At 39.6% G+C, this 21,167-nt stretch overlaps 2 protein-coding genes across 3 annotated transcripts in view; one reads left to right on the top strand and one right to left on the bottom strand.

The window, feature by feature from the left end:
- The window catches only part of CTNNAL1 (catenin alpha like 1), a 65,416-nt gene extending 48,602 nt beyond the window's left edge, over positions 1 to 16,814 (top strand). Inside the window, exons 10-19 of one of the 2 annotated variants that reach the window (XM_054814501.1) lie at positions 468 to 560; positions 869 to 1,019; positions 7,559 to 7,596; positions 10,882 to 10,932; positions 11,033 to 11,187; positions 11,948 to 11,996; positions 12,465 to 12,521; positions 12,663 to 12,782; positions 15,039 to 15,122; positions 15,227 to 16,814. In XM_054814501.1, the coding sequence (XP_054670476.1) occupies positions 468 to 560; positions 869 to 1,019; positions 7,559 to 7,596; positions 10,882 to 10,932; positions 11,033 to 11,187; positions 11,948 to 11,996; positions 12,465 to 12,521; positions 12,663 to 12,782; positions 15,039 to 15,122; positions 15,227 to 15,388 (960 nt within the window). In that variant the 3' untranslated portion in view covers positions 15,389 to 16,814. The remainder of the gene's footprint in view (positions 1 to 467; positions 561 to 868; positions 1,020 to 7,558; positions 7,597 to 10,881; positions 10,933 to 11,032; positions 11,188 to 11,947; positions 11,997 to 12,464; positions 12,522 to 12,662; positions 12,783 to 15,038; positions 15,123 to 15,226) is intronic. The other variant, XM_054814503.1, reaches the window with a different exon arrangement.
- ABITRAM (actin binding transcription modulator) lies at positions 11,962 to 20,900 on the bottom strand. The gene is made up of 6 exons (XM_054814507.1): positions 20,786 to 20,900; positions 20,656 to 20,707; positions 17,824 to 17,953; positions 16,967 to 17,043; positions 16,826 to 16,895; positions 11,962 to 16,754 (listed from the first exon to the last, which is right to left on the bottom strand). The coding sequence occupies exons 1-6, from the start codon at positions 20,838 to 20,840 to the stop codon at positions 16,626 to 16,628; spliced, it is 513 nt and encodes a 170-aa protein (XP_054670482.1). The 5' UTR covers positions 20,841 to 20,900; the 3' UTR covers positions 11,962 to 16,625.
- Between the last annotated feature and the right edge of the window lie 267 nt (positions 20,901 to 21,167).

The following is a 21,167-nucleotide window of genomic DNA, read 5'->3' as shown; positions in this document are numbered from 1 at the left end:
GATCTGAAAACTTCAATGTTCCTTCTCAGCCCAAAGTTCACAATTAATTTGATACTGACTTGCTCAAAGATAATTCAGTCCCTTGGATGATGAAAGCCTAAATTTTCCACATAGTTGCTAATTGCTGAGTAAGCCTGCTTTGGTGAAGTGATTTATGCTACAATTTTTCCAAGTTCTCTAGGTATCTGATTACTTTCAGGTTTATTAAGTCATAAATCTGTGAAATTGTTGTTCTGGTTTTATGTATTTATTAAGAATTTTCTTTTTCTTGGTGATTTTCTACACATCCCAAGTCAGGATTTAGCCTTGTTTTTATTGTAAATGCTGAGAAATACCCAGCTGAGTTTGTGAAAGGACTATTAATAACTTTGTGCGTGTGTGTTTCTGCATGCGCACCTTTTCTCACTACTAATGAAAGCATATGTTTTACCATTCTTTTCTCTTTAAATTTATAAAAAAATATTTAGATGTGTCGTCTATTGAGGCATGTTTCTGGAACTGAGCCCCTCGAGATTACTTGCATACATGCAGAAGATACCTTTCAGGTCACTGGCCCACAGGTATGCTTAGCTTTTATCTGGCCACTTCTACTGGACACAAATAAATAAAAATTACTTCTATGAATTTTTTTGGAGATTTAATGTTGAACTGTTCAAAACAGTTCTAAGAAAGTTATGCTTTAATATAGGGCGGTAGCTAAAAGAACGCACAAGGAAGATCATCAAGCCTGCAAATGTCAGATGAATACACTACAAAGACATAATAGTAACAGTTTAATTTTGTATTTTGCCTGTGAGGGCATTTGTGAATTCATGTGCAACACTATTTACTAGGACTTCCAATGATAAATATTTTGTTCTCTGTCCAGATAATTTCTGCTGCAGAAACACTGGCATTACACCCATCTAGCAAGATTGCAAAAGAAAATCTTGAGGTGTTCTGTGAGGCCTGGGAGTCTCAACTGAGTGACATGTCTATGTTGTTAAGAGAAATCAATGATGTGTTTGAAGGAAGAAGAGGTAAGAATGCTATGTACAAATAGTAAAATGTAGTTTTCAAAACATCCAAGAATTTTAAGTGTGATTTAGTAAATACTGTTTTCTTAAGAGCATAATAAACAATCCCACATCCCGTATGGCAATGTGGAATCTGGATGGCAATACACAAATATATTGGTTTTGTGTAGAGGTCAAATTGGGGTGCTTACTGGATTTTTTCAAAGAACAACAGCCAAAAATGTAAAGGCCTGATTTGTGTAAAACTAGGTATGTTTAATTTTCTGCACTGTGATTAGTTCCAGCAAAATCAAATGGAATTGTTCAAAGGACACAAAAATATTTGAGACAACTCTTTGCCAGCGGTGCCCAAATATTAGGGGTGTAGGGTTTTCATCCCAGCTTTTGGTTTGTCTAGGACATACCAGTTCATGACAATCAAGATACAACTTGAATTGTGTGACGTGTTTAATTATTTTCCTGTATTTCTGGAAAATATATATACACATATATATTCTGTACTGTCAGCTTGCCTTGTATTCACTTCATAATGTAGTGAATGTAGTTATTTGATTTTTAAACTGCTGTCCTTTCTCCTGGATGGAATCTCTGACGACTCTGCACTATCTTGGGATATTTTCTCTGGTTGGTAAGTTTATTGGTATTTGTACAACATGTAGAAGAAAACCTTGGAATCTTAAGAAAAGCATTCTGTGTTTACTTTTAGCATAAGGCAATTTACCTTAAAAATGGAAGCCATTTTGTTTTTCATTTTTATCTAACAATATATTTTTTTCAGATGATGTCTTTAATGTAGCCTGTCATACTTCTTGCGGCTACATGTTTGTTTCAGTCTTTAAGGTATAATTGCATAGAGATAGAATGTAATATATAATAATGAATGTCTTGTATTTTTAAGAAAATCACTCAGGTTTAAAAGTTTAGATTTAGTTAAATACAGGGACTTAATTTTTTTTTTTATTTAGGATAGAGAAAAAGTAAATCCTTATTCAGGTTAGATGATACTTTATCAATTATACAGTACTTCATCTTGCTATTAACGTGAGACTTTTTTAATTTTTAGAGTTTATTTTGTCAGTTTTAACTTTCTGTACTTTATTAGGTTTTTGTGTAAGCAGTTCTTTTCTGCCAGCTTTGTTGTGAGGACGGTATACAACCAACCACAGAGCAGTAGTATCTTAAATTGTTCCTGCTGGTTCCTAGATGAATGTGTGTCTGAGCCTGAAGACTTGTAAAAGGAAAACATCTGTTGGAATTCTGAGTGGGTTTACAGTAATTGTGTGTAGCACAGGTTATTGGGAATTTGAGGTGATTGTTCTCCTACTTGTTCTTCCACCTTGGTCCGGAATGCCATTTAAAGAGGTGTAGCAATGCATTAGACCAGAGATCCTGTTTATGGGCCTTTTAACGTTCAGTGGGTTTTCTGTTTGTTTTGGGAGCCAAGAACATATTGACTTTCTTTAAACATAGCATTAAATTTTATATATAATATAATATTAATAACTCTAATATTATGTTACAATAAATTCAGAATTTGCAGGGCTGATCATGCAGTTATCAGATTCTTTTTCATATTCATACAATGGTCTAGCAGGGTTTTACATGTTTATATATGTGTGCATAGGTGTGCACGTACATATTTTTAAAGAGTAATATATGGAGAGAGTAAAAATATATATTGTTATACTGTATATATGTACTCTGTGTATATATATACTGTATATGTATATATATTGTAATGTCTATATATATTACTGTGTTTAAAAATAGTAGTATGAGAATCATGCAGCCACAGCAAAGCGTATACTTGGCTCTCCAAACAAATAGTTCTGGAAGTGTTGCGGCAAATTCCCAGCCTCCTGTAGTTAGTAACTTTCTCTTCTTTTGTGGCTGTTGACAGCAGGTAACAGACATTTTCCACAAATGGTACTTTCCAATTTCTTTAAAGCATCATTTCACAAGGGATCCCCAATGTCGTTGCTTGAAGGAGAGAGAAGAGGATGGGTAGGTGTTGCTGAGCGTGTTGGAGGCTATAGCATGCGTGAGCCTGGGTGCAGCGGAGACTAACTTCTCCTGTTTGGCATAGCCAAATGATTCCATTCTTGTTTAGCGTCTTTCCTTCAGCATAAAGTGTTCCAATACCACCATTGGTAAGATAATAAGTGTAGATTGTATTCTTTATCTGGTCTTGGGTGCACTAGGTCTTGTACTGCCAAAATGATGCTTAAGAAATCATGTCTCAGCTTTCCTTGTCTTGTGGCCCAGCCTAGTGAGGGACTTCTCTCTGAATTTGGATTGTTTCACATTAACTGTCAATTATCTCCTTAGAAATAATTTGACTTCCTATATCCACGCATCTTCTACAAAGTTTTTCTCTGTGTTGTGGGCTTAATCTTTTTTTTTTGTTTGTTTGCTTGTTTTCTCTTGTTGGACTTCAGAGTGACTCTTGTCCAAAACAAACCCCCCAAAACCCCCCACAAACAACAAAAAACCCCCACCAAAAAACTCTCACCCAAATATGCCCCCTCCACCTTTTTTTTTTCTCCTAGAAATCACTACTGATGTCCCAATTAATAAATTAAACTATTTGTTTTCTAAGATATTATAGGAGCGGCATTCACAAAAATTTTGCCTCCAGACACAGTGAAGTTTCACAATATTTTATAAGATTTTATTCTTCTTGTAACTCATGATACTTGTCTTAATGTTGAGGTTGGTAAAAGTATCTTTATATTATGGACTAAAATGTAACAAGTGCTTTATTCCTAGTAGAATTGTGATTGTGTGCAACAAAAGATAGAATTACAGTAAGAAGGTATATATTTTTTTTTCTCTCCTCAGTTTAAAAACTTGTATTTTTGTACTACCAATTTAAATATTTGGCTTTGTTTGAGAGTTCAGAATACAGCTTAAAAGGTAAAAATTGAATGGTGACTAAATGTGCTGGACACATCTAATAAAATAAGCATTTTTCCGATTTACACTAGATTCACATTATTTATACTACTTTTTTTTTTACAAGCAATTGCACAAGTCCTTACCCAGTGTTTGTTTCTTATCAGAAAATTAGGTATTTCTCATACTGAGGTTCAAAGCTCACATGGATAGAGAGCCACATTTAGCTTGGAAATGAAGCAATATTTTACTCAATTTTAATGGAATTGCACCAGATCATGCCAAAATTGAAATGGGCTTGTGTTGGGGAGGGAGTGCACCCACACATAGGGGTGGGGGAGGTTGGTGAGCACACCACAGCCCAGAACTGTGCAGTGAGGTAGAGCTGCTTAATCCTAAAACACTTTTTCATCCAGTGATGAGGAGGCCCATTCTGCTCAACGCTGGTGTTTGAAAGGTTGCATGGCTGGCCTGGGCTGGGGAGAGTGCCGGGCTCCTCTTCGGGGCAGCTCCTGTCAGCTGGGAGGTTTGGTTTCGCCAGGGGACGGATGGGCTTGCTCTCCACTGGCGGTGCAGAAACCTGAGAATTACAAGTTTAAGATACTTGATTTTGAGGCTTTTGCACTTTGATATGAATCACCTAACAAAAGTACCTTTCATTGATCCAGTCTGTTGGAGGTCAGCCAATCTCTTTCTTTTTTTCCTTCTAACCTTTTGGTTTCAGCATGTTGGAGAAGAACATGAATAATCCTGCGATTGCTCCCTTCTAACTTGGTCACAAGTGAGAGAAAGATTTATGAAGATGACTCCCTTTTCTGCCCTCCTCTCTTGCTCACTTGATTTGAGAGGAGTTTAATGACTATGAGGATTTGGGAGGGCTGTAGTTGCTGAATAGGGAACACAGATCAGAATTTCAGAATTTAGAAATTAAAGAGTTCTAGAAAGAAGGGTGAAGCAGGGATGCAGCCATCCTACTTTGAGATAAGTGAGATCAAAACCAGGATTTAGAAGTTGAAATAGTGGCATTTTGGAGGGAAAAACATGGTTGGAACTACTAGAGAGCAGAAAATTAGAAGACAAAGAGGATGCAATATTAAAAATTATTTTAAATAAAAAAACACATTAGAGAAAACACATTAAGAGAAACAAAAGCAGACTGGAAAAATAAAAGGAAGATCATAATATGGCAAAAAGTCTTTTGCTATTATAGTGAAGATCTGACTTACAAACTAAGGAAGTTAAATACCTGAAAAAAAGTATGTGTATTCTGTTAATGGAATCAAATATAAATTCTGTGATTAAACTCATGTAATTAAGTATTTTCTGATGAAGTAGGATTATCTCTGGCCTGAGTTGATCTGTGCTTTTGAAAGGTTTGGTATCTGTGGGTCCAGTGAGATGATGGGGTGTTTTGTGTGTGTGTGCTCATGTTTTTTGGTGGTTTTTTTTTTTTTTTAAATGTTCCAAGAAATAAATAGATCCTTTCTCTTTCTGAATATAGTGAGCAACTAAACCTTGCAAAGCCAAATAATGGGAATTGCTTGAAGACCAAAATATTTTTTTTTCTTATTTCTGTTCACCACCTCTTTCCATTTGGTTTCTGTAATTCTGAATGCCCACCTTATATGCCTGAGTAATATGTTATCTCAGTGTGCATTTGTAGTACATTTGTTACGTCAAACAAAGCTTTCTGTGTTTGAACATTTTTAACGTGGTACATCAGGTTTTTACGTATCACCAAGGAGATCTTCTATACTACAGCATTTTAAACTTACAAGTTAGCTTTTGTTCTTGGTATGTCTTACATGCTTTCTTACATGCCTTTCAGCTGATATTTTGATATATAGGATGTTGTAAATCACTTCTCATATCAGTCTTTAGTGAGAAATCTTGCTTGGATGCATGTTTGGGCAATTAATATCCAAATAGCTCTGCATTCTGAAAAAGATATTTAGGCAGCTTGTGCCCTGGTAGCTCATTTTATCTTTTGCAAAACTGGATAGGGAAGGAAGTAGTGATCTTAGAGAGGAAGAATTCATTTTTTCATACTTATCAAGAGGGTTGAGGGACACTTGTCAACTTACTGAAGTTTGTTTTCTAGGAGTCAGTTGCCTAGACATGGAGCTCATGATCTTTCTGTGGTGTCAGGAGATAAAGAGCATACTTTCAGAAAATCATGAATGCACAAGAGAACTGTCTTCTGAGCACTCAGAATGCAATTTTTCCAGGATCTGTTAGAAGAGGAGGAAATAGTAATTGTAGGGGGGTTTGTTTCTTGTTCTTTGTCTGAGGTGCATCATCTCTATGCAAACCTGGTACCAATATCTATGATAGTAGCCCTTTGTTTCTTCAGGTAAAATCTATTTTTTGCTAGCTTTCAAGTTTTTTATTTTATTTTAATTTTATATAGTCAACTTTCCTCTCCTGAATCTATTGTAATAAATGCAAGTGTTCATAGATAATTAAGTCTTCTGGTAACTGAAGCTCTAATCCTAGGCTGTTAGCCCAGGCACTGTTTCCTTTTGCCATTAAACTCTTCTTACCCAGTTGTAGGTAACACAGAATCACAGCATGGCAGGCGTTGGAAGGGGCCTCTGGAGATGATCTGGTCCAACCCCCCTGCTAAAGCAGGATTACCTAGAGCAGGTTGCACAGGATGGTGTCCAGGTGGGTTTGGAATATCTCCAGAGAAGGAGACTCCACAACCTCTCTGGGCAGCCTGTTCCAGTGCTCGGTCACCCTCACAGTGAAGAAGTTTTTCCTCATGTTCAGATGGAACTTCCTGTGTTCCAGTTTGTGCCCACTGCCCCTTGTCCTGTTGCTGTGAACCACTGAAAAGAGTCTGGCCCCATCCTATAGACACCCACCCTTTAGATATTTATAAGCATTGATGAGATTCCTTCTCAGTCTTCTCTTCTCCAGACTAAACAACAGACCCAGCTCTCTCAGCCTTTCCTCATACGAGAGATGCTCCAGTGCCCTAATCATCCTCATAGCCCTTAACACCTAAAATAATTTTTTTCCCTCCATTTGTTTTGCTCAGACTTGGAATATCTGAGGCTCCTGGGGATATAAGAAATAATAAGTGTGTAAAATGCTTTAAAACTGTTTTCTTTATAAAGTACAGCACACACGAGGTTATGTATAGTACAGTACAACATCGGGATTTAATTGGCATTACTTAGAAAAACCTGCCTAGGTATTTCTCACTAGTGGCATTGCCTACTCCAAATTTCATACCGTCCAATCTATGCCAAGAAAAGCTTTAGCTGGAACTACCATTGCACGTTCTGTACTCCGCAACGAGTGCATGTAGCAATAGCTACTCAGTCACTGGAAAGAGTTTCTTTACTCGGTTGTGGATTGCATGCAGGGGACTAGAAATCATATTGAGGGGAAACTGTTCGGAGGAGCTTTCTTAACTGCCAGTTGCTGAGAGCTAAGTCTGAACAGTACAGAGTTCTTGGCTTGTCTCTCTCTGGAAGCATGAGACAGGCAATCCTCTGCTATATTCAGTGAGGAGGAAGGACAGGTAAGTAATTTGCTTTTATAGTACTGTAACCTAAGGAAGGATGAAGTAAGGCATGTGATCCCATTCATTAAAATCTCCATACAAATTTTGGTGTAAATGTGTGTGTTCTTCATAGGAGAGAAGCGTGTCTACCTATCACTGCCCAGACCTGGGGTAAGTTGCTTTTGGGATTGTTGTATTTACATTAGGTCTGCTCTTAATGAATTGACTTCTTTCTATGTTACACCTTGATGAGGATGTAGCAATACCTTGGTAACACGCATCCTGTCTGCATGGCTGACAGTAAAATACCAAACTTTGTCAAGTTATTAAATGAATAACAGACATACTGAAAACTAGGGTAACTAGTTACATAATATGCTTTAATCATTTTTTATATGCTTTAATTCCCATTCATTAATATGACATTTTTTTACCACGTACTCGACTGTCATGCTATATAATAAAAAAAAATGCATTGTTACTATTAAAACAGTAAGGAAATGCTGCAATATACTGAAAATAAGTCTTGGTAATCTGATTTTTTTTTTTACATTGTTGCCTGAGTTGACCTATTCGGAATAAAGGGACATATTTGAGCCTATTGTAGACCCTTCAAATAATGAGTTCCTGTTTTCTTCTTTGATCTTAAATGTTTTTAATGCAGAGAAAAAAGCTACACCAAAAACCTAGGTTTAAGTTGTGAGGTAATTAATATCCTTAGCTGATTATAATGGATATTACATTGTTTCTGGGAGCACCTGTGTGTTAGGAAACCTCCTAAACCTTGTTAGTATCATGTAATCAGTCATTTGATTCACTTGCTACATACGGAATCTTTTCATGGATAGCAAGAAGGGGAAGAATGATCTCAGAAGGTACTGTAAGCTGTAGCTTGTTTCTGTCTCTCCTCGCTTTCTTTCCTTAACCTGTAGTGCTGAGGAATTTGGGTGTGAAATGATGACCTGTCTCCGTGTCTCCTGTCGTGCAATTCTGTGACTTCAAACACAATGTATTACATCTAGCCCGTAATGATAAGGGAAAGAGAAAAGGTCATACATTATAAATCCAAACTGCAGATTTAAATAGAATAGAATGTTAGGCTGGGTGAGCATGGGTGAATTTCAGAGTCATGGAACTAAATATCGAGGCTGGAAAATGGATTGGTTCAGTGACCTTTGATAGGGTTTTTGTCCCTCACTGGTTTGACTAAGCTACGTAGCTTCTGGACTTCATCCAAAATTTAAAGAGGAGATGTTTCAAGTCAGATTCCTACTTACTGATTCATATGACTTTTAAAAATACTTTCAATAACAACTTTGTGCTCAGGATTTAAACAGTTCTGCTTTGTTGTTTGAAAGGTTGCTGCCTTCTTTTTGATTTTGCAAGATGCATAGATTTGGGGGAGTTATGATTAACAGACAGTTTGGAAACAGACAGAAAACGCAGATTATGTCCATAAGACAACAGAGTTGCTTCACAGAGCAATTTCTTTGCTTAACCTTTGGAACTGCCAGCCTTCTCAGTGCTGTGACTCTTGGTACTGCCTCGTCTCTCCCTACCGCCATCGCAGAGCTCTGCTGTGCCTGGCTAATGCCCACGCCGTCCCCGCACAGAAGTCACACTCTTCCTGTCGATCTAATTAGATTACATATTTTGTTAGATCTGTTCAACTGTGACTGTGCTGTTTGCTGGTAATGAGTCCTAGACCATGCCATAGTTGAGGACAGAGCAGTAGTGATGATTCATGTGTATGCTTAATGCACAGACATATTTTTCTCTATAGTGTTAGGTGTCAAATTATGTTTTAAAAGCAGAGTAACTGCTTATCTGATTTTTACCAATTCTATTCAAGTAGCGTGAACGCTCCAATAGAATGGAGCACACCACAAATCTGACAAACATTCTGAGGTTTTTTTCGTTATTTGTGGATAGAAAAACGTATCTGTGCTAGAGTGCTGGTTTTCTTAAATACCCGCACTCAGCAGCTTAAATATTTGCCATACCTTGTAGCCCAAAGTTTGTGTATACATACAAACTTAATTTGGCTTAGTGTTCCTCTTTTCTTTGAAGACTCCGCCTTAAAACCAGCGTTTCTTGAATTGCATCTCTAATATACAGTATGGTCAAACTGAAATGACAATTAGGAGTATCACTACTTACACTTTTTGCTAAATCTTTCGATATGAGATCAGCATTTCTAATACATAGGCAGATTTACAGTTTCTAATCTGGGTAGACATTCATAAGATCCAGAATATTTAAAAATTTGGGGATGGGAAAAGAGAAATGGCATGAAAGCTAAACTGAGCAGCAAATTGCAGTAGGAACTTCAATAATAGTAGTTTTATTTTTGCTCAAACTCTTGAAGTGAGAGATGGAGACCACACCTGGAGCTTATTTCTAATGCTGTTCACAATGAATAGTGGTGGGGTTTGGTTTTTGGTTTTGTTTTGTTTTTCCCCTGCAGGCATTACTGAGCTTAATTTTCCCAGGTACTCCCACTAATGAATAGCAGCTCTTTTCAGCTTCTCAGACAGGGATCTCAGTCCTGCCCTGCTGTCATCCAACCTCCGGTGGCTCACACCTCTCCAAGTTATGACACCAACTTTGTACTTTCCATTCCCCTGCACTCCCGTACAGTTTTTGAATGTGGGCTGCAGCTCCCATGTCTTGTTAGTTTTTGCTGTCTTTGCACAGTGACAGCACCAGCATGTGAAGCTAAAGCCAGGAACTGCTGCTCTCCACGTGCAGCTCGATTTGAAACAAACCGTGTGTTGCTGTGTGTGTGTCATGCAGTTGGCAAGCTCTGCCTTATCAGGTGTTCCACTCATCAGTACCACCGATGATTGTTTTAACCTGAGCCAATATTTGGCTCGTAGCCAGACTGATATTTTGGATAGTTGATGACTTAAATAAAAGAAGGAAACCCGTAACAAGATCAAAGTTTCAGTATTTGCTTCCGGCTGCTTCAGCAAAGTGACACAGAATAATCAGTTACGTTGTCATACTAGCATTTACGTGGATTGTACCCCAGATCAGCTTGCTGCTAGCTAAATCAACTTCCAAGTCCCTGTTAGATCAGTATCATCTTTGATGGAAAAATCAGTGCAGTAGCTCCTAATTAAGACTGTTTATTTAGTCCTAAGTATTACTGAGGATTTAGAGCATAAGGGGAAGAGATGGTACTGGGTGAGGAAGTGGAGTCTTAGAACTGTGGAAGACGTCTTTTCCTTGAAGCTTTAGGGTGTCTCTAGGCACCGACGCTGCTTGCACATGCCATTTCAGGAAGACAGCCAGATCAGAACAGGTTCTCAGCCTCTGCTGAGAAGTTTGTCTGAACCAGTGGCACTGTCCTGCAAAGTCTGCCTCTGAGTATACAGCCACCTCTTACGATTTGTTAGTAAAATTATTACTAATTCCTTTTATTTAAAAAATATTATTTTTTGTTTGAAACAGAAGCATAATGCAAATCTGAAAGCATTAAAGCCAGTCAAACTAGATACTGAGGTAAGATGCCATTGTTTTAGTAAAAAAAAAATTTAAATTTTTTTTCCTCTTGTCTGAAGAATTTATTTTCAAGTGCCATAAATATGGTTACCATTTACAGGAACAGGCGAAAATTGCAAAACTGGGATTAGAATTGCATCTGCTCACATCCAGTGTGGATTCTGAGACAGAGAAATGGGAGGATCAGGAGAATGAGATCGTGCAACATGGACAAGGCATGTCAAGTATGGCCTACTCCATGTATTTATTTACCAGGTAATTACACTGTATGCAGCATGTTTTGGTGGGGAGAAGAGCATTAACAGTGTTTGTAAGAAATAAGACAATTCAATTTTCAAAGTATAACAATTGGGACACATTCAGAAAAGAGCTTTAATTTCTACCTTTATGCTTTATGAATTCTTGTAAATTTCTAAGCTGTTTAATAATAAAACTAGGGGTGGTTTGGGGTTTTTTTAAGTGTTAAACATCTGTTTTGTTGCAGAACAGCTATTTAAATACCTCTTGGGAACGGAAAACATTTTAAGAAGCATGTTCATAAATACACTTAAAATTAAGGGAATTAAAGCAGAGGTATATAACTATAGATTGGAATTACTGATCTTTGCTGTACTGGAAGGTGTTCTCCTGAAACTTGCCCATGCAATGTCAGCTTTCTAAATCCTTCAAATAAGGGTTTGTGGTTTTATTGTAAGAGTTGAGATTTTTCTTACCTAGTAGTCCAGTAATACATGGTATGCCAGGGACATGGGTTTCTGTCCTTGTTCAGCTGGTAACAGAACCATTGCTAATTTCCAGTAGTGCTCTAGCCACTGAGGTGTTTATATAATACTCTGAAATGCAGTTCCTGTAGTAAGTTATTGTTGTGCATAGTATCTTCTAATAGAATGGTATTTTATAGTTCAGTGGTGTGAATGGGGGTGAGAGAGAGAGATACTATAAACTGTGCAAGTAGCAGGCAAAATAACCTGCAGTCTATACATGGCATATATTCTGTTTTCATTATTTCCCACAGAGGAGAAGGACTTCTGAAAACTACTCAAGATTTATTTCATCAAGCAGAGGTAATACATTTTTAACAAAATAGGAACTCCGAGTGAAGAACAAATTGGAACTTAACTGTCTGGTTCCTTACACATAAGTACACTGTACCATGACTTGGCAACTGTAGTTTTTAAGCAGCCTAACTCTGGTACATACTTTCTGAAAGCTAACATTTCAGTGTTTCAGCAGTAGCTTCAGATAGCATTCACTAAACTGACAGATTCCAGTTAGGAGTAGGAATGGCAGACAGGCATTACAGCAAATACAGTGGACTTCAATGCATTAGTAGTACTCATTGTGTCACTTAGCTCAAGTCAGTAGCCTTTTATTTCAGAAGTCACTCCGAACTGCTGAGTTGTTAATTATAAATGTATACAACTATCGCAAATATTTCCTGCTTATAGTACACTATTTATTAAAACAACAAGGAGAAAAAGCCTCATCTTTCATTGCAGTTCATTTTGTTACATGTTTTCTCTCCCCTTCAGATTTTTGCTACAGAGGGCACAAAGCTTGCTTCAGCTCTTCATGCCTTTTCTCATCAGGTGATGTATGACCTCTAAAACAGCCATTCAGCTTATGACACTAGTGACGCTGCTTAAAAGCTGGTTGTGTTACCTTCTCCATTAACTTAATATCAGAGCCTTTAACAAAGACTGGTTTTGTCTTCATGCAACGCTTTTTAGGTACACGATGATGACAAACCTTTGCTTCTGTTGGAGGCTGAAAAACTGATCTCTATGTGCAAGCAGCTCCAGATAACAGCTAAAGCTTCTGTTCAGGGTAAAAGTGCGACATTTACCAAGGTAAGGTAAAAGTTATATATATTCCTGAAAGTATGACCTAACTCATTTTGAAATATAGTAACTTACTAATTTATGCTCCTGTTAAAATATGAAACAGTTCATGACAGCTGAACTTAGATTGACAGAGGACCATAAAAATTAATTAAAGTACAAAATTTTACACTGTTATGCAAGCATTTTTCTGCTATGCAGTATGTCATTGTTGCTGTTCCTCATGTAGAAGAGGAATTTACTTCAACTTGGAAGTACATTTTAGCACTTAACGTATTTTGAGAAGCTGATGTGCAAAGCATAGAGGAAGAACAGCAAGAACAGTTCTTCTTGCTGAAAATGTTTTGTCTATTGGGTCATCCCTCACTGATAACTGTAACCAAGCCATTTACTGCACTGTCTTGTGCCCAGAAGGGATGTTCTTCAGCACGGGTGCTACTGTGTTCTAGCCTTCTCCCCCCCACCCACCCCCAGCAGAGAGGGCTTCAGTGAAGTTTATCCTGACCTGACCCCCTCGTTCATGCTGAGAGTTTGACAGGAGGCAAAAGACGGTACCCTGGCACCCAGCACACCTGGAAGCCTGGCAGTGGATAGCTTGGGAAGTATTACTCTACAGGCTTATATGAATGTTTTCTTTAGGGAGCACAGATATCCAAGTTTAGTGTAACTGGCCCAGTGGCCACAGACATATCACTGATATTGATGTTTTAAGGAACAGCTTCCCTACCCCTAGCTTATCAACAGTACAGGTTAAGAATCACTAAAATAAGTAATGGGATTTTTTTTCCTTCCTCTTACTACAAATACTGAAATTATCATTTGGGTTTTGGATTTCACTGTTAGTGAAAGAGTTTACAGAAATGTTTCCCAAGACAATGATGGTTTTGGACTGCTCTAAAAAAAGAAAAAAAGGTGGAAAGGTGCCCATAGGCTTCCAATACTTAATATTGCTTTTTACTGCTGAGAACCTTTTTCAAAGAACTTTGGTCAACATCTCCCTCAATTTACCCACTAGATAAAGAGAGTTACTGGAATTTTATCGTGCTGCTACTGAGAATTCTCAGCTGAATAATACGAGATGGAGTAATGTTGTATATAATACTGTAATCCCCTAGATTACAGTAGTAATGCTGTAGTCCACTAGGACTTCATTCAGAGAAATATGAACTGTAATTAAGCATACCTCACTAAGAAAGGACTTCAGTGATCAAAATATTAATAAAGGTAATTTGTATTTCCACCACTGTAACAATTATTGTTATTCTATTCTTTGATGTTTAACATAAACGTAACAAGTTCCAAATCCCAAAGACTGTTACTGAAATACCTGCTTGCTGCTCAGTAGGTAGAGTCTACCCTAGACTGCCCAGAGTTTATTCTGATATTATTCTTATTTGCTTTAAGTAACAATCTAGACAGCTGCTGTAGAAGTTTCAGCATTGTTACCACCGTAAGTAGATCTGCAAACTTTAGTGGGGAATAGAGGTCAGGCTTTTTGAAGAACTTCAAGTGTCCCTGAGAAGCAACGTGATCAACGTGAGCAAGGCCAGTTCTGTGCACTGGACATTGGTTTCCAATGAGCTATGGACACGAGGTTTCGGTTTTACAGCAGGGACTGGAACTGCCTAGACCATCCAAGCCTCTCAAAGCCAAACCGAGCACCTCAGGGCTACTGCCTGGTTTGTTTTACGCTCTCTAGCTAAACTAAATGGGAACTCCAATCTGTTTATAGAGTGATCTATCACTACATAGTGGTAATAGCTTATCAAATTAATGTTTCTGGAGGGGCCCAGACTTGTGACCTGCACTGAGTGTTAGATTTGAGGCATAAACTCAAATGCTTTCAGATTTAGCTAACTTTTTAGTGTAACTCATATTGAGGTAAAGCTTACAGGATGCATGGCTTTCTAAATCATGCTAACAGGACATAAAACAAAAGGAAGAATTATGAGTCGTATTTAGATGGTAAGAGCTCCTTTCCAAGACACTTATATTACTGTTTATATTATTATTAGTTCCTTCTCCTGGGATGTGTGTCATTCCCTTCTGCTTCCTAGCTCAAGTCTTGGGTTAACAGAAGGGATGCTGTTGCTTTATATGTACTATATAGAGAAATTTAAAAAAGCTAGGCAAAACCTTTTGATTAGAAGGGATTTATGAAGGAAAAATATTACCTATTCAAGCTTAAAATCGATTATCATCTCATGTATTAAACAATTGCCTAATAAAAGTAATCAGTGGTCTTACTCTAATTGCCTTGTTTAGGTTGATGCATGCATCCTGAAAACAAGGAACGTGATGACTCTGTTATGTCAGCTTCTTCCACTTTGCTGCAAGTTACTGAGAAAGGTGAGTACTTGGTTCATCTGCAGTATTTTAAAGTTTTTTTGGGGGAAGGTTTTTGTTAGGGGTTCTTTTGTTTGGTTTTAAGAAATCTTTTTTTTTTAATACAGAATAAAGCAGGAAATGGCTGTCTTAAACCTGCTCCACCGTGGAGAGAAGACAGAATACGAACTGGTACAAATGTACATACTCCAGAAAGGAGAGCTGAGACATTTGGCATCAAATCTTTAGAAAATCATGTAACAAACATGACGTTTTTAGAGAGCAAGTAATTATAGCACTTAGAAATGCAGGAACTCCCATTTGAAAATAACACTTGCTGAATTCTCAATATTGCTTTCATTTGTGGAAAGTCAAACCAGGTTAATTTGAATTAAAACTGTTGACCTTTGTCACATCTAATAGATGTCCCATTACTTAGCAATTACAACACCAACTAGTCTAATCGTTATGTATTTTTATAATGTGAATGCCTTTCCTATGCTCACTATTGATACCAGGTTTGTAATTAATGCTTATGAATGTCTTAATGGATGTTTCAACCCAAAGATGCTGCTAATAGACATTTTATATCAAGACCCTTGTGCTGCATATGCTATATGTAACACTACTGCTGAAGTCTGTAAACTCATCTCTGGCCTATTTCAGTCTATGTATTTGATAAAGCAGAATCAGGAATATAGTCTGAAAGGCTGCGGCCTGAAGCACTGAAATGTTGCCTTAGTTACGAGTTATACCTGCAGTGAAGTAGTTCTAGGAAAAAAAAAACCAACCCTCTTTCAGTAGCTGCACCACTGAATTTCAATCTTGTTGACATTATTCATATTTCCAAAAGTCTATTTCTAAGTGATTAATACTCTTGATTCAAACCCTTTTTCTTTTACTATCTTATTTGTAGACGGCAGCTGTTGCTTACTTTTTTTTATTAAAACTTACTGAGCAGAATTTGAATTGCATGTAGAACCACCTAAGTATTATGTAGACATTACATTATACCATTTAAAATTTAAGAGAATAGATACTGATTATGACAAACTTCTGTACAAAGGGCATTACTCAACTTCTATGAAAATAGAACCTGGTGTGAAATACGTATTTTCAAGTTTATCTGCTCTTTGTACATAGGCTTCTGTTGCATTTTTATTTTCAATTCACCTTTGTCAAACTCCACATTGTACCAGTTTAGCTAAATCAAGTGATAGTTAAATCATATGATTTTTCTGTATGTGTTATGCTTGCACTGAGCAGAAGCAAAGCTGCCTGTGGAACATAAATACTCTCCACATACCATTCTGTGCTTATTTTAAAACTTGCAGTGCTAGAATCAAGAGAAAAAAAGAGAAAGCAAATTTTAATATACAAGCTATTTGAACAGTTTTATTCTTCTATGAAACAAGTGTTTTGGAGTTCCACTTTAAAAAACAGGCACTAGGCCTTTCAATACCATGACAGTTACAGTGCACAAAAGTAGCTTAGTATCAAATACAGATGATACCTGGATAATTAATTTCATGAAGAAGAATTAAGACGTTTCAGCAAAACTTCCTCATACTCCTTTTGCGTCAGAAGTCCTTGAGTTATACTCTTGCTTTCTTCAAATTTGGGCAGAACTACAGCAATGTATCCCTCGGTTGATGGCTAAAAAGCAAGACTGAAGTTAGTAGTGAAATAAAAGTTAGAAAATAAAAAAGCAAAAAAGTTTTTCTTACCTTTTCTTGCAGAATAGCTGGATTGCTAAGAATGTTTTCATTCACTTCTATCAGACGCCCTCGTATACAACTGCAAAAGTGTTAAGTTTCAGTAAAAGTGCATGGTATGTCAAGGTAAGAAGAAAAAGGGGAAAACCTTACCTATAAATGGTGTATTCCTCTCCATCTGATGAAGATATTCTGCACAGAGGGGCAAGTTCTGTTAAAAACTGAGCTCCCTGCATTGGGGGAAAAAAAAAAAAATATATATATACACAGACACATATACATACACACTTTTAATTACACAGGTCTTTTAAATGTATTACCATCAGCAACTCAAGAAGTTTGTGAGCTGCAGAACAAAGCAAGGAAGTGTGATAGTAACAGGTCATTGCAAGTGACACAACTGTGCTTCCCTGCAGCAGGGAATATGACAGTAACTTTGTTCTGCGCACAAATAGATCAGAAGCTTGTAAGAGCTCCCAAATTTAGTCATAGTTAAGTTTCTTGTGGAATAACAGACTTGTAGTTTGAGCAGATTAAAATCAGCAAAGAGAGGAGAAAACTGGCACAGTTGACTTTGGTAGAACCAGGTTAAACCACATAATTGAAAACCCACCATGAGCACACTGAACTAGTCCATCTGTTATCGAGGTCTGTTTGACAAAACCAGTAGTCGCCAAATCCTTGGCATTTTGGTGGGAACCATTTTTTATCTATAAATGCATGTTTAAGTCCCTCTAGCTACTATGAAAAAAAATTACTAAAAGTGGTTGTTAGCCTTGCTTTGAGCAACACTGGGAGCCACTGGTGCTGCAGGAGCACTGCAAGACCCAGGCTGGGACAGTCAGACAGGCACCTCTCGAGAAAACTCTGAAGTCTGCAGCTGTGGAGGGAGTGTTTTAAAATAAAATGCAAAGGTAACTTGGTAAGTCTCTATCCTAGAAAGGACAGACAGTCTCATGCACCGTAAGAGATGAAAATGAAAACTAACCAAATCAAAAAGCCATACATACCCTTTTTGACTTCCCAGAGACCTTATTTTGGAGTCTGCTACAGTTGGCACTGATTTGGTAATTAATGCTTGTAATTGTTTTTCCTGTTTGAAGAAGAGGATGGGCTTCTGCTAAGGTGATGACACAGATTCTGCAACGAGAAATATGATTCTTAACACTGTAGTTGTGAGAAGCTGTGCTCTTATGTGCTCTAAGCAACTCCACAACCTTCTGTGCCTATACTGGTAGGATTTAAAACTGATAGTACTGCCTTTGGGCTCCTAGTTTAAAAACATTAGTAAGACTACCAGTGTTGTGAAAGCTCTTCTTAACTTTACTGCTTAACTCTAGAGGGAATAAGACTGTGCTCACAGAATCAAAGCCAAGCCGATAGTTCAGTGTGAGTCACAGAGCGGGCACCTACCAGGCCCAGGTAGAAAGCAAGGATAGACAGGTCTGGGGCACAGCAAGAGGCTGAGTAGGGTAACCCAGAACACAATTTACCTGAGCTAATGAAGAACAGAGGACAATTGTTGGCTGTTGATCAGAGACAAATTTTAGTTTCCCACTTAATGACTCAAAGGGGGCTCACTTTCTTCAGGGTATCTTACTTGACGTCTGCTGTACAAAACCAAATGAAAATTGCGTTCTGACCTAAAGCAACCCCCTGCAGAAGGCGCTTTATTTTGAGACACTAGACTGGATCACCAAAAGTGGTACAATTCTTAGTTAAACAGGCTTTTACATAAGCTTAGAGCTCTTCTACCTGTTGTTGTGCCCCACACAAGCATACGCTGTTCACTTGTCTTCTGCTAGCTGCTCAAGAGGATCAAGTGAAGCATGGTGTGCTTCTGTAGGAAATTGTAACACAAGGCCGTATTTCTCAGAACAGCTAGAGGCCATTAGTGGTGAATAATTACAGCAATGAATCCTGCGGTCATCTGGGCTTTAGTTAACCTGCTGCTTGCATTTTATCTTTTTCTTGTCACAAAACCGGCAAGCTTGAGGCAAGCCCAGCTGTAGAGACTAGGCCTACCTTCATCCCTGGTTTAGAACCACGCATTGAGAGCCCAGAACTTGCCAATAAATTAACAGAGACAAAGCTATCCTTCTGTTTAAGAAGAGTTTAAAACCTACAGCAAGGACCAGAATGAACAGAACAGTAACTGTAGAGGACACTGTGGCACAGAACCAGCTTTCCGTGCGGATGCTGCATCCATCTCCCTGCACGGTCGCATCTCCGCAAGCTCTCGCTGAGCAGCTCCCCGCAAGAGGGAGCCGGATCCTGGCGGATGCTTTCAGCATACCCCAGCAGCTCAAAGCTACCTCCTTTCCACCCCAGCCTCTTTCTAAGGGGAAGAGGATTTGGGGCTGACAGCTATTGGAGCTGAGACCTCGCAAAACAAAGCAACAGAGAATTTTGCGCTGCTGTAGAAACCAAGGGTCTTGATATTTCAGAATTCAAAACAGCAAAATAATCTTTGTAGACATTTGAACAAAAGTTTTGTATTTTTTATTTCCCTCCCCCCCCATATCAACAGGCTTTAAACTGTTGTCAAGAGAAAGGTTTTTATATTAGACAACTAAGACCAATAACTACATATCTAGTGCAAATACAAGGGTGTCCTTCCTTGCTGTTGCTGTCATACCTGTTATTCCCAGGGACTCGGGTTTCTGTTTCCAGAGAACGAGACTGTGAACTGCCTGAAACAGCCAGAGAAGCCCCGGGTCTGAAGGCTGCAGCGAGGCGATGGCTCTGCCCTGCGCCAAGCGCGCCCTTCCTCTTACCCTGCATTCTGAACAGGAGCGGGCACCCCGCTGGCCACAACAAACACCTCCTCACCTTCCCTCCAAGCACGAGAACTTGGCACTGCCAATTTTTGTTAGGTTCTCTTCTTCCCCCAGGGACTAAACACCCCAGAAACAGTCCCGATGATGCCACCAAGCCACCCTGCAGTCAGGCTGTGGTGGCAGGGCAGGAGCACAGGAAGGTAGGGTGTCTTTAATATTAGAGTCCAAATGAGGTATGGGGTTGATTTAGTCCAAATAACAGGATGTGCAGCTACATCGAAGTAAAAACAATGATGTGTGACATTTTATTTCCTATCTTGCATTCAGTTTGTAGTACATGGAAGTACAATTAAAAGCAATTAAGTTATATAGAGAAAAAGCTATTGGCTCAAACTGAGCCAATTAATTTCCTAGAAACCAAGTTAAATGGACTACTTCTAAATGTCACTGCAGAAAAGTTTTATGAAATGTTGCTCTTCTGAAGATGATGTGAAGGGCCCTTTCAGCAGGAGAGGGTGCAGACGCAAGGGCAGCACCACACACACTGACGGGTCCTTTTAAAAAACTACTGAACAATATGGGGGGAAGGAGTTTAAGCTCCACTGTTCTTACCGGGGTAGTAATTAAAGAAGGATATAGGAAGGCTAGGATTTGTCACTCCCCCATCTTCCAGAAAAATCCAGGCTCGCCTGGTACTTCCCACCTGTCCCACTCCAGGCCTTTCAGCAGGAGTGGTGCCTGTCGGTTCAGCAGCCCAGCTACGAGCGAGCCGCAGCAATGGCTGCTCCCCTCCAAGCGCAAGGAAAAGGGGCGCCGGGCGGGCTGGGGGCTGCTCGGCCTCAGCCCGCACGGGTGACGGGGGAAGGCGGGAGGGCTCCTCGTCCTGTCATAAAGCCGCGGCGGTTCCTTCTCTGAAGCAAGTCGGAGGCGTCCCAAGAGTCAGACCCCGGCGGTCTGGGCTGACCGCAAGCACCCGCCCGCGGGAGAGAGCGGAGGCGGCTCCCCAGCACCCCTCACCCGCCCCAGCACCTCTCACCCCCCGGGCCCGGGAGCGCCACTCGCCTGTTGGAGTGCTGCAGCACGCAGAAGTCCTCGCACGGCCGCCCCTTCACGTCTGCAACAGGGCACGAACATCAGTCACCGCCCCGCCGCTCCCGACCCGGCCCCGGCCCCTGTCCCGGCCCGGCGGTACCTGGCTTGTACCAGCGCGTAAAGTACCGCTCCGCGCCGCCCCGCACCGCCGCCATGCCGCCCGCCCAGCCCCGCCTCACCGGCGCGCCGCGATGACGGGCTGGCGGTCCCACAGCCGCGGGGCGGTGGTTCCGGCGGAGGCGGCCCCGGCCCCTCCGTGCCCCCGGCCCTTCCCGGAGCCGCCCCGGCACCGCCCCGTGAGGAGAGGCGCGGAACGCGAGAACGCTTCTACGGCGAAACCCTTTCCTCAGCCCCCAGCCGAGTGCGCGGGGCAGCAATGCCAGTACAAGGCAGGCGGGTTTACTAAATGTACGGAACTACAGTTTCACATTTTTCTTTTTTTCTGAGAAGGGAAATGAAAGATGCAATGGACAAAAACTCCA

Source organism: Grus americana, chromosome 2 (genome assembly GCF_028858705.1).
Source record: "Grus americana isolate bGruAme1 chromosome 2, bGruAme1.mat, whole genome shotgun sequence".
In the NCBI taxonomy this organism is placed as follows: domain Eukaryota; kingdom Metazoa; phylum Chordata; class Aves; order Gruiformes; family Gruidae; genus Grus; species Grus americana.
The sequence above is the reverse complement of the archived record's forward strand: the minus strand, read 5'-3'. Positions and strand labels throughout refer to the sequence as shown.